General features: G+C 42.4%; 1 protein-coding gene across 7 annotated transcripts in view; it reads left to right on the forward strand.

The window, feature by feature from the left end:
• The window catches only part of CNOT1 (CCR4-NOT transcription complex subunit 1), a 57,701-nt gene extending 45,495 nt beyond the window's left edge, over positions 1 to 12,206 (forward strand). For 5 of the 7 annotated variants that reach the window (XM_081872311.1, XM_081872314.1, XM_081872313.1 and 2 more), the window contains 11 exons: positions 33 to 285; positions 2,717 to 2,965; positions 3,522 to 3,685; positions 4,666 to 4,783; positions 6,191 to 6,292; positions 7,082 to 7,255; positions 8,169 to 8,318; positions 9,109 to 9,289; positions 10,182 to 10,314; positions 10,899 to 11,033; positions 11,154 to 12,206. In XM_081872311.1, the coding sequence (XP_081728437.1) occupies positions 33 to 285; positions 2,717 to 2,965; positions 3,522 to 3,685; positions 4,666 to 4,783; positions 6,191 to 6,292; positions 7,082 to 7,255; positions 8,169 to 8,318; positions 9,109 to 9,289; positions 10,182 to 10,314; positions 10,899 to 11,033; positions 11,154 to 11,232 (1,738 nt within the window). In that variant the 3' untranslated portion in view covers positions 11,233 to 12,206. The remainder of the gene's footprint in view (positions 1 to 32; positions 286 to 2,716; positions 2,966 to 3,521; positions 3,686 to 4,665; positions 4,784 to 6,190; positions 6,293 to 7,081; positions 7,256 to 8,168; positions 8,319 to 9,108; positions 9,290 to 10,181; positions 10,315 to 10,898; positions 11,034 to 11,153) is intronic. The other 2 variants (XM_081872315.1, XM_081872316.1) reach the window with 1 other exon arrangement.
• The last annotated feature ends 150 nt before the right edge of the window (positions 12,207 to 12,356 follow it).

Consider the following 12,356-nt stretch of genomic DNA (forward strand, 5'->3'; position numbering starts at 1 on the left):
ACCCAAGCATGTTCATTCTGGATCTCTCATAGGTTGCCCCAGCTGATGGAAGTGGTACGGTCCAACTATGAAGCCATGATTGACCGTGCTCATGGAGGGCCAAATTTCATGATGCATTCTGGGATCTCTCAGGCCTCTGAGTATGATGATCCCCCTGGCCTTAGGGAGAAGGCAGAATATCTCCTGAGGGAGTGGGTGAATCTCTACCACTCTGCAGCAGCTGGGCGTGACAGCACCAAAGCATTCTCTGCATTTGTTGGACAGGTAGAGCTTGGGGAAAGAAAGGTGCTTTTTATTCAACATAAGTAGGTTATGATGCCCTTGGATCAAGTAGAGTACTATGTAATATCGATTTCCCCTTTTTAAAAATTCCACTTTGCATGATGCAGTACATGCAACATGTCATATCAGTGTACTGAAATGTGTTAGTAAATAGTTGTTTGTTTTTGCTGCCCAGTATCATGATGCTGGGGGCTCTCCACTGCATCCACTAGGAGGTTGTGTTCTTTAAATGAAGAAAGACCTGGCTGAGGGGGACTGCATGCCGTGGGGGGTGGTCAGCAAGGAAAAGATTTCCAGTGCCCCACAGAGCTCTTTGGCTTTCTCAGGGTGGAGGATGTGTCATTGCTCCGAGGAGAGAAACCTAAGAAGTTAGGGCAGAGTATGTACCTGAGCAGCAGCCGCCACCGCCAGTGGGCACTTCGTGCAGCTCTTGAAAGTCCCGAGGTTCTTCCACTCATTTATTTTGTGCCCAAAGGAAGCAGCTGCTCTTCTGAAGGCAGATGTAGAGGTCATGTGGGTATGCTCCAAGGAGAATCCCTGTGCCCTCTGGGTGTGGCCTTTAGTCAGCCACCCTGAAGGGGAGGGTGACTGCCACCAGCCAGGTATGGCCACTGCTTGTACACTAATGCAGTTTCCTTAACTCAGTTTCCTCTCCCCCCCCCCCCGGTGACTCTATGTTACAGATGTTAGAGAGGTGTTTGCAAAAGCTAGAATCTCTTTACATATGTAGGCATGGAATATGGCAAGTAGTTTGCCAGTTTTTTACTCCGCTACCACAGTCATCCTTCAGAGGTGCCAAAACTTCTTTGCTGCCTTATTTTAGTTGCATTTTAAGTAGCCACTCCACTGCCTGCTTGCATATGTGAATAAAGTAAATTGCAAGTCCTCTTCCAGATAGAAATGTATTTATTAAGACTGCAGAAACAGTGGTACTTGCCATTAAAGTTTTGCCTTATTGGTGTATGGAGCACTTTGAAAACAGTGGCTATGAAAACTATTCAGTACTATTGAGGACAGCAAAATTTCACATGCCTTTGCCCCCAGATCCCTAGACATCTTCCCGAAAAAGTTGCAGTGTCTCTGAAATGCAACATAATTTGCCTAAATAATACACAAGTAAAACCAATAAAGATGTGTAGGGAATAAACTGAAAATCAGGTCTGCCTTCAGTGTTACGCTGACCCCTGCAAAATGCCAAAGTGAATGGATCACTGATGTATGGAGCCCTGTTGTTCAGTAGCAGAATTTTCTGTTCATATTTGCCACTTTAGTTGCTCTGCATTCTAGAGATTATTGCTTATGAAAAGCGTTTTGAATGCTTTCATAATGAGAATTTCATCCTGAATAACCATTGCTTTAAAAATTGTGATATCAGATCTTGTTAGTGACTGAAATATCTATCGACAATTTACTTATGAAACCGACAGGAGTAGCAATCCATTCTCATGGGCCTATGTTTCTAAAAGGGGTAGTCTTAACCCTCCTGCACTATGTAGCTTCCCTGCCTAGAATTTCACTTCACTACTTTTGCTGAGCACTTTTCTCCTACCCTCATGTGGAAGGGACCATTCACTTCTGCATCCTAGTCTAGCAGTGTGTCCCTGGAGGAGAAGCATGACTAGTTGGGCCTCTCAACACTGCAGAATTGATGTGTGGTATTCTGCATAAAGTACAGCTTCCATAGTTCCAGTCTACTCTAGAATGGTATTGCTCCTTCATATTCCAGTGTTTCGGAATGTACTCTAGAAACCTCTCAAGGAGATTATCTCTTGCACTTAATTCCTGTTTTCAGTGTCACCCAGAGGGTATTCCACCTGCCATTGTTTCCTGTGGGCCAAGCTTTGCTCTGAGGCTTCTGCCTCACTGCACAGATGGGAAGCTGCTACTCATGTTTTTGCTGCATGTGTGCTTGGGTTATTGCGTACAGGGTGTTGATTCTTTTAAGGCATTTAGAGTTTATTTTTGCTCTGCCAGTCCAGTCTAGGAAGATCAAGATGATGGCCCTGTCTGCTGCTCCAGGTAGAGGTGCTATCCCACTGGTTGGGAATGCCCTCCAGGAGAAGCAGAACAGGAATTCACAGTAAGAAATGTCCCTTTCTGCATATAGCATACAGCATCAGTAATGCCTACATACAGAGGCAACATGGGTGTTGTGTTTACTTCCTTGCCAGCAGTTTCCTTTTCCACCTGGTTCCTGGATGTAGATGTTACCAGTGTGGTGTAGGACCTGATTACATAGAAATGATCTTATGCTACTATGGTTGGTAATGTAGGAATTGACCCTAAGAAGCATCACCAGCCTTTTCTGTGCCAAACTGCAGTGTTACAGTCTAGCCCACTTGCTTTCCATCATGTCTAGATAGAACATTACTAGCTTGATTTTAGAAAAAAGAGGAGTTCTTTAGGTCTGAGTCTACCTTTTCCCCCATTACAGATGCATCAGCAAGGAATCCTGAAAACCGATGATTTGATCACACGATTCTTCCGTCTTTGCACTGAAATGTGTGTTGAGATCAGCTATCGTGCTCAAGCTGAGCAGCAGCACAACCCCGCTGCCAATCCCACCATGATCCGTGCCAAGTGTTACCACAACCTGGATGCCTTTGTGCGCCTCATTGCACTGCTGGTGAAGCACTCTGGGGAGGCCACCAACACAGTCACCAAGATCAACTTGCTCAACAAGGTTGGGAGCACCCTTCCCTGCCCCCAGTACCCATCTATCTTGAGTTTAGCTGGTTGTGAGAAGGGGTAGTATATTTTAAAATTGTGATGACTGAGGCTGGTGGGAGTTGTAGTCCACGGGGCCAGGTTGGCAAAGGTTTCCTTATTAAATGAATGGGAACTGGTGCAGCATGTTTTTTTATGAACACAGACTAGGAGTTCCATGTTTTAAAATCGTGATCCATCTATGGATGGTGTTTGGCAGGCAATTGCCTTCTCTGTAAAAGGGATCCTTAGCTACATTGTAAAGAATTTCAGTGTACTATGCAGGATGTACTTGGAGCACTTAGGAAAAGCATTACATAAATTCTGAATAAGGGTTTGAGATGTGCATATCTCTCGTTCACTTACATGTGAAAGGGCAGAAAACATTATTGTAAAGTTGCAGTCAAGATCGCCAGTTTGTTGTATTGTCTTCAAAAAATACTGAGTATGTGCATGAATTCCAGTTGGCATTGCAGTAATTATAAGCATACATAAAAGTTGCATTCTGAGCACATTGCCTTTTTTACCTCTAGGTTCTTGGGATAGTTGTGGGAGTCCTTTTGCAGGATCATGATGTTCGTCAAAGTGAATTCCAGCAGCTTCCCTACCACCGCATTTTCATCATGTTGCTGTTAGAATTAAATGCTCCTGAACATGTCCTGGAAACCATAAACTTTCAGACACTCACAGCCTTCTGGTAGGTATCATTTAATTGGACACTTTGGGTCTTTTCAAACTCTAGAGTTCTATGATTTGCAATGAGTCCACACCAGTTCACTTTAGTTAACACTAATCTTGTGTAATTTTAAATACGTTGATATACTTGGAGTCTATTTTGGTTACTGGAATAATTGCACATTAAGAAAACTTGTGGGCATATGTGGGATTCTTTCCCTATGCGGACTGTTCTCTAGTCTATGGAACCAATGCTTCTCAGCCTCTTTGTGTGAGGGAAGGGTTTTTATACTGTTCTGTCTTAATCTCTGTGCAGTCCCACATTGGGATCTGCAGCTGTGGAGTTGGATTTAGAACATTCTAGAGCTTTAGCCAGACTCGATCCCTGGTCAAGTTGGGACATTGATCCTGTGTTCCACTCAGGAGATGGTGCTATTCTAGTTGTACAGACTGCCATCTGGACACCTATGGGAATTTATGGCAACTAAAACGCTCCTTTACTTTAGTGGATCTGTTTATTAAAACTATGATTCCTATATGATACATTATTGTCTTGGATCTTAATTATGCATCTTTTACTACATTTGAATGGTTTGGGGCCACCATCATTCCTTGGAGAAATATTTGATGCACTTTTAAAATAAAAGGCAAACTTGTAACCCTGGGGGTGGGCAGGGAGATTTAAATCTCCTAGTATAGTGCCATAGAACAAATCACATCCTCTCCGATCATCAGCTTGAACATTTGATGTGCAGGAAGGAGCTGATAACCTGCCCTTTTCATCTGATCTGCATGAGTCAGCTGGAGGTTCACAAATGCCCACTGCTGCTGGCATTTGGCCCTGTAGGGTTGGCCAAGAGTGAATGCTGGCTCTTGGTCCTTAAAATGTTTAACCACCTCTGCCTGATTTAGACTTCAAAGATGGTCTCAGTTCAATGCAGATTCTTGGCAGTGCTTTAAACAAATCTGACACAAAGCTTATGTTGTATGTTTTTATTTCAGTAACACATTTCACATCCTGAGACCTACAAAAGCTCCAGGTTTTGTTTATGCTTGGCTAGAATTGATCTCCCATCGGATATTTATTGCAAGAATGCTGGCACATACACCACAGCAGAAGGTGTGGCTGCAGTTTATCTTCTGTAACTTACGAAGCTTCCAAAGGGAATAAGGATGCATCTTGGTTTGCAGGTTTTGTTTAACTAGAATGAATTTATGCCATTTAAATTTATGATGTCTGCTTTTAAGGTCTTTACCATATTCCCACAACGTAGCTGCTAAGAGTTGATTACCTGAAAAGGTCCAGAAACCTCAGCAGGACGGATTAAAAATGGGATTTTAATCCTCATCCCTTAAAAAACCCAGCCTGGTAAAATTCAGTCTGAATACAAGAATGTTGAACCTTCACTTTTAACCCTTAAAAACTGAATCATCCTTCAGTCAAATACACTGGCTGCCTTTGCATGGAACACTAGATTCAGGAGTGTGCTTTAAAGCAAACCATGGTTAATTAAACAGGCCAGCTTTATAACCTGTGGCTTGAAGTTGATTTGTTTTGAAACTTAGCAGTGTTTTAAACCTAGATTCCTATTTCACACATAACTCTTAAGTTTTGTAAATGTGAAAACTATACCCTGCCAGCCTCCCAGCTGCGTGGGAGAAGGAAGTAGGAGAAATATGGTTATATGCTACAATTGTTATGAGCTTGATAGTGTGGTTGCAGTGGTGGTGGTGAGTGAGGCTCGACATATCATGGCATGTACTGGGATCCAGTGCTTGTCTCAGTAGGATGTGATCCAGTATTATTGCTAGGAGGGCCTTCCTTCCACTAGTTCTACCGGTATGACCTTGACTAAAGTGCATATTTTATGTACTTTTTATCTGAGTTGCGGGATTATCTCAGTTCTCAATTTAAGAATACCCTTCCTCTCTGTTAAAAAAAGGACAGTACTTTTTAATCTTCTGAAAATAAACTGTTCTGCCTATTAATTACCAGCCTTAGAGGTACATGAGCTGCAATGGACAAGTTCCCTATTTTGTTTCTAGGCAGGGGCAAGGGAGGAGGATTGTGCAGTGTAGGAGAAAGAGAGGTTAAAATTATTTTCTATTTAAAATGAATATTTAAATCAGTTTACTCCAGCAGCCATAGATGTTAAACAGAAGTTTGAAATAACTTGCAAGGAACCATTTGCAGCCTTGTAGGTTGTATCAAACTTCTGAGAGTCCACAGCTGCACTGCATTGGGGCAGATGTGACCAAGTCTTTCCAGTAAATCTCACTCATTCTTCCATTTCCCTTAAGTCCAGAATTCAACCCCTACAGTGCCCCTTATTATACATAATTGGCTGGTTTCACTATGGATTTCATATTTCAGGTAGCCCTGACAGATTAAAGAATAATGTATTATACTGCTTTGTAATATGCAAGTTAGTTCTACCAACAATGTTAAGTGGGATCCAGTTCAGACATTATAGTAAATATATTAGCAAATATCATATAACTCTTATCATGTAAATTCTCTTTCCAGGGGTGGCCTATGTATGCTCAGCTGTTGATAGATCTGTTTAAATATTTGGCTCCTTTCCTGAGGAATGTGGAACTTGCCAAACCTATGCAAATTCTGTACAAGGTAAGTAGAATTTAGAATAGAGCAGAAGAGAATTTGTTACAATTCAGTGATGGATTATTTTCCCAGCACAATTGTAGCTTCACAGTAAAGTTCAAATCATACAGACCTTTTCCATGGGATTGTGGATGAGGAAATTTACCTCTGCCTCAAACTTGGAAGAACTTGTTGATAGTTAAGGTGAGATGGATCATTGGACTGATTTGGTGTATGGAGGTACCTCACTTTACTATGAGGAAGCCAGATACATAGACATTTGTTGCATCATTATTTTGCATCTTATCTTTATATAGTGGTAATACTACGTGGTGGTGGTGATATCCCACCTATATAGAACTCTTCCTAAGGGTCATGCATTCTTAGTAACTCTTATGAAAACTTGTAAGAACCAGGTATTGTCCCAATAGCAGACTGGCTGATTCTAGGAGAGTGAATATCTTTAAACTATCCATTTACTGACTTGAGATCTAAGCCATGGTTTTTGAGCTCATGGTTACCCTTGTACTCTTAGCTATGTGCCATATAGAGCAGAGCTTTCCAAACTTATGTGTTGTGACACATTAGTGTGTTGGCTGCATTGTGTAGGTGTGTCGCGTGAACGCTTTTATAAGGGGTAAGTTTAACCTCTGATTTGCTGGTAAAACTGAATTACTGTGTCATGAAATGATGCATGTCTAAAAAGTGTGTCACCAACATGAAACATTTGGAAAGCTCTGATAATAGTGCTGGCTGAGATGTTTTGCATAGATTTAGCATAGATACTTAGTTCTCTTTCCCCCTGTTTTTTTGTAGGGTACTCTGCGTGTGTTGTTGGTCCTGTTACATGACTTCCCAGAATTCCTCTGTGACTACCACTATGGTTTCTGCGATGTGATTCCTCCAAACTGTATTCAGCTAAGGAATCTGATATTGAGTGCCTTCCCACGTAATATGAGGCTTCCAGATCCCTTCACTCCCAACCTTAAGGTAATGTACAAGGCCTGATTTGTATGAGACCTCATCTGTTGAAGCACCTGAGATTGTGCAATGGTGTTGATGCTTTTGCATAAACAACTATGTCAGTAAGACCCTAGTGGGTCAGCTTGACCTGCTTTGATGAAACAGGGTAGCCAATATAATGCCCTCCTGATGTTGGACTCCAACTCCTGTTGGCCCCAGCTAGAAGGCTAGTGCTTAAAGATGACAGGAGTTGTAGTCCATCAACATCTGAAGGGCACCCCATTAGCTACCCCCAGCCTTAGGGAAGCTGTTTATAACACTGAACCGCCCCAGGTGGGGAATGTCATTGTGAACTCCTGGTCTTGAAAAAAGCATTCTGTCCTGGAACATACATGGCAGTCGTTGCTTAGTAGTAAAGGTGCACTTGAACTCTGGCATCTGTTCCAGCATATCAGTTTGCTTATGCTACATCTATACCTGAGGCCCTCCTTTGAGTGCCACCACCATGAGAGATCCAGAGGGTGTTAACAGGAGAAGGGGCCTTTTCTGTGGTGCCTTTCTGCTTGTGGGATGCTCTCCACAGGGAAGCTCGCCTGGCACCATCATAACATATATTTAAACACCAAGCAAAACCTTTCCTCTGTAACCAGCCTTTCGGCCCTTAACTATCTGTGGCCTTTTAGAATTGGGCAAGATGTTTTCAATGTCTGTCCTCCCCACTGGTTTTAATATATTTAATATATTGATGTGGGGTGGTTTTTTTGGTTGGTTGGTTGTAAGTCACTTTGGTTTGCATTGGGGAAGGTAAAGCAGCTGTCACATTTAAGATCGTGGTGGTGGTGGTGATACAAGAGTGATACTCAGCCTTCCCTGTGGACTTCAGATGGGTAACAGCTGGGTGGTAGAAAATAACGTTAGGATGCTTCTGTGTGCTCGACAGGTGGACATGTTGAGTGAGATTAATATTGCTCCACGGATACTCACCAATTTCACTGGAGTGATGCCACCTCAGTTCAAGAAGGATTTGGATTCCTACCTCAAAACCCGTTCTCCAGTCACGTTCCTGTCCGACTTGCGTAGCAACTTGCAGGTGAGGGGCTTACTCAAAAATCAGATTGAGGAAGAGGTCTGGGAGTGGAGGTTAGCATGCAGTCCTGTGTCTGCTGTGTCTTTTGCTCCAAAACAGGCTTTTAGGTCCTCTGTTTAAAGCAGGGCTCATGAACCTTATTTGGGACTGTGGGCAGTTCTGGAATTTTGAGTGTGTCATTCTTTTACTCCTCCCCAAACAGAGATTTTCTTTACTTTTTTGTGGGGGGATATTTGGGTAAAAATGAGATCCAATAGGCTTAAAACGGATCTTCTTGAATTTGCAGAGTTTTACATGGAGTCCCTTAAAAATAACTATCAGATTGAGGCTTACAGTGGTGGACCCACAGTAAAAATCATAGATCTGGTGCTTGCCAGATGCATAGTTTAGTCATCAGAGAGGAAAGATCCCAGTTCAGCCCTGATCCCACTGCAGAATGTGTCATACATCAACCCCGCTTAAAGAGAAATAAATTAGGAAAAGATCAGTTTTACCTGGCCCAGATAATGCATCCTGATGGAGCTGTGGGTCTGTGTTTAGCAATTTTTTACTATATTGTAATGCATGTATCTTTTAAAAACTAGTAGCTAGTTGGGGATGGATTGTGCAGCATTAGTGATAGAGGAGATAAGAGAAACCTGCCTGCTGTTAAAGCTAATGGCTTTGGCAGACCTTTTAGTGAGTTATACTCTGCAGTTTAAACATTCGTAATCACATAATATATTTTCTTCAGGGCTCTTTGTCTCGGAGGTCCAAGGCAGTGATTTTGCCTCTTTTATGTTCACCCCACTAGGTATCAAATGAGCCTGGCAATCGCTACAATATCCAGCTGATAAATGCCCTGGTGCTGTATGTAGGTACTCAAGCTATTGCACATATTCACAACAAAGGCAGCACTCCTTCCATGAGCACCATCACCCACTCAGCTCACATGGATATCTTCCAGAATCTTGCTGTTGACCTGGATACAGAAGGTAAAAAAGGAAGCTTGATAGTACTTCAAATCAGCTAGCCTAATGCTAAATCAGATGCAAGAGGTTTATCTCTAGGTCTTTGGCTATGGGGGAAAAAGAGCCTGGGAAATCAACCTGGTGAGGTCAGACATAAATACTGTATAATTGATAATGGTGCTAGCCTTACAATTGATACTGGACTTCAGAGGCTAGCTGATAATTGCAGGTATTGGCGTTCTATGACAGAATCAATCCTGCATCTCACTATTTAGCCCACATGGATAATACTTTGCTTTAATTTGGCCAGATTGTACCCTAAAATATTGTTAGATTTTAGAAATTATGTTTAAAATATTCCACAACTAATATATACAAAGGGTTTATTTAGTTCCATCTAAGTGGTGGGGAACTTCTAGCCCAAGGGCCAAATGTGATCCTCCAGACCTCATCACTCCCCACCCCCAGCCCAGGCCATGACCCACACTTTCCTTGGTTGAGTTTTGCCAGCTTGGAATGTGTCTGTGAACTGTGATGATGCCTCTCGCTTGGCTGTATGGAGAACAGAAGTTAGTTGTATGTATCTGTAGAAACCGGTTACTTTTACATAGCTGGAATGCAGCTTAATGTCAAATCAGTTGCTTTTGCTTCTGATCCCACCCCTGGCATGTGGCCTCCAGGCTGCAAAATGTTGCCCGCACCCCTTGTGTAAGCCAACAGGTTTATGAAAATGAATGAACTAGGAAACTTTGAGAAGTGAGCCTTGGAAATTCATGTCAACTGGTGGCAGCGCCCATTTAATTAACCTTCCCGGCTTTCGGACATAACTCTTGGAACTAACAAATTAGCCAGGCAAGGACTGTTGATTTCCTTTGTGTTTAAGAGAATCTAACTATTTACCTTTTTTGTGTTCCAGGTCGGTACCTCTTCCTAAATGCAATTGCCAATCAGTTACGGTACCCAAACAGTCATACTCACTATTTCAGCTGCACCATGCTTTACCTATTTGCAGAGGCCAACACTGAAGCTATTCAAGAACAAATCACCAGGTAAGAGATCTGAGGAGTCTAAAACAATCCCTACATTGCCTAGTTCTCACAAAAGAGCCAATGAGGAACTGGGGAGAAGCTTCAGGAGCTAACACTTAGTTGGTCCACTGCTATCTGAAGCTGTCCTGCCCAGCAACCAGGAAGAAAGTGGCTTGTCCCTGTTGCAGCAGTAGCAAGTCACTGCTGGCAATGTAACAAACACTCTAAGCTTTGCCCCTCTTATCCACATGTAGAGTAGAACTTCCAGGGTTGATTAGAGGGTTCACATGGTTTGAAAGGCAGCTGTTAAGGTGGTTGCAGATTCCATGCAAGGATCCTTTTCTGGATGGAGGAGCATTCATCCCCACAAATCTGCAGCTAGAGTCTGCAGTGGTGAAGCCTAGAATCAGGTTTCCCACTCTCACATTATATTGAGAAGCAAAGTCTTCCACATTCTGAAAGCAGCATAGTGCTAATTAATGTTGCCAGACACAATCCCATGAGGGTACCTATTCTCAGCAGGACCTTGATATTTCTGCATCATGTCTTTCATACTGGCACGCGGTGTGACTTCCCCCATGCTTTAATCTGTTTCTCTTTTACAGAGTTCTGCTAGAACGACTGATTGTAAATAGGCCTCACCCATGGGGTCTCCTTATTACCTTCATCGAGCTGATTAAAAACCCAGCATTTAAGTTCTGGAATCACGAGTTTGTCCATTGTGCTCCAGAAATTGAAAAGTGAGTAATTTTAAACAGTTAGTTGTTCAGTGTATTTGGGGGACTCAGTCCTAGGAACTCTGGTACTTGCAGAGGAGAGGAAGTTGTGTCTTGAAATAAAGTTTATTCTCCTTGTTGTAGGTTGTTCCAGTCTGTTGCGCAATGTTGTATGGGGCAAAAGCAGGCACAACAAGTAATGGAAGGAACTGGAGCTAGTTAGAGAAAGCAACCACCCTGGAAATTGTGCCAGCCTGGAGATCTCCATCCCATCAAGCTGACAGAATAATGTGTGTAGGTCTAGCCAGACCTTGGAGGCTGCCTCTCCCTCCCCCATGTTGGGCTTACATCACAGATCCTCCTCTGTGGGCATGTTCCAAAGTTTTAAAAACAAAAGTTTTGACTCTTGGCCAAAATTCAGAAGATGCTGTGAATATAATTTCAAACTATTGTAAATACACAGAACAGAAATATTTGTCTGAACTTTGGGTTTGTGCGAATTGTGTTTCAAGAGAGGCACATACTGTGTGCCTGACCAGCCTGTAATAGAAGTGGTGGCTGCTGATGCCAAGTGTTTTGTCTGGGGCAGATCTGCTCTCCTGACATTCCCAGACTCCCAAAGAATATGGAAAAGCCAGTTTAAATATTATGTAACTTATTTTTCTTGTGGGTGGGAGACCTGTAAATCACAAAGTTGTCAAAGAGGGGGGAAATGGGTACATTGGAGCACAGGATCCTACAGTATATGGGGGACTGGGTGGGGAAAAGTTAGGATTAGGGTCCAGTATATTGCTTTTCCCAGTATCAAATGCTGCCAGCAAGAGGCACGAACGTTGGAGCGGAGGACTTCTTTTGTTTTGATTGGCAAAGATATACTTTGGGCCCTTTGGGAGAGGGCTAGTGGGTTTAGCAAAGGAAACAAGAGACCAGGCCTGTAGATTTTCTTTCTTGACACTTGTAAATTTTGGGATGGGGAGGATGTGAATCTGTTAACTGCTCCCCTGTGGCCACAAAGTTTGAGTTTGTAAAAAGAACAAAAAGGACCAATACAGCCCATTTTGTAAGGATTTTGAATGTTTTGTAAATGTATTGGTCCACGTGTTGTATTTTGTAGCCTTTCTAGTTCTCTTGGGCTTTAGTTCTCCCACTTCTTGTATGTATGCATTCTGTAGTTAAACATTAAAGTCATGAAAAGCAGCACATGTCCATGTTTTCTCATAATCTATGACAAATGTTCAAATGTTCTTCACTGCTTATATTTTCAACATAAATCTAATTCCTTTTTATACTATCAAGATGCAGTACATCAAACAATCTAATATATTGCTACTTTAATTAACAATGTTT

This window comes from Podarcis erhardii, assembly GCF_964252035.2.
Source record: "Podarcis erhardii genome assembly, chromosome: 7".
NCBI classification, from domain to species: Eukaryota; Metazoa; Chordata; class Lepidosauria; order Squamata; family Lacertidae; genus Podarcis; species Podarcis erhardii.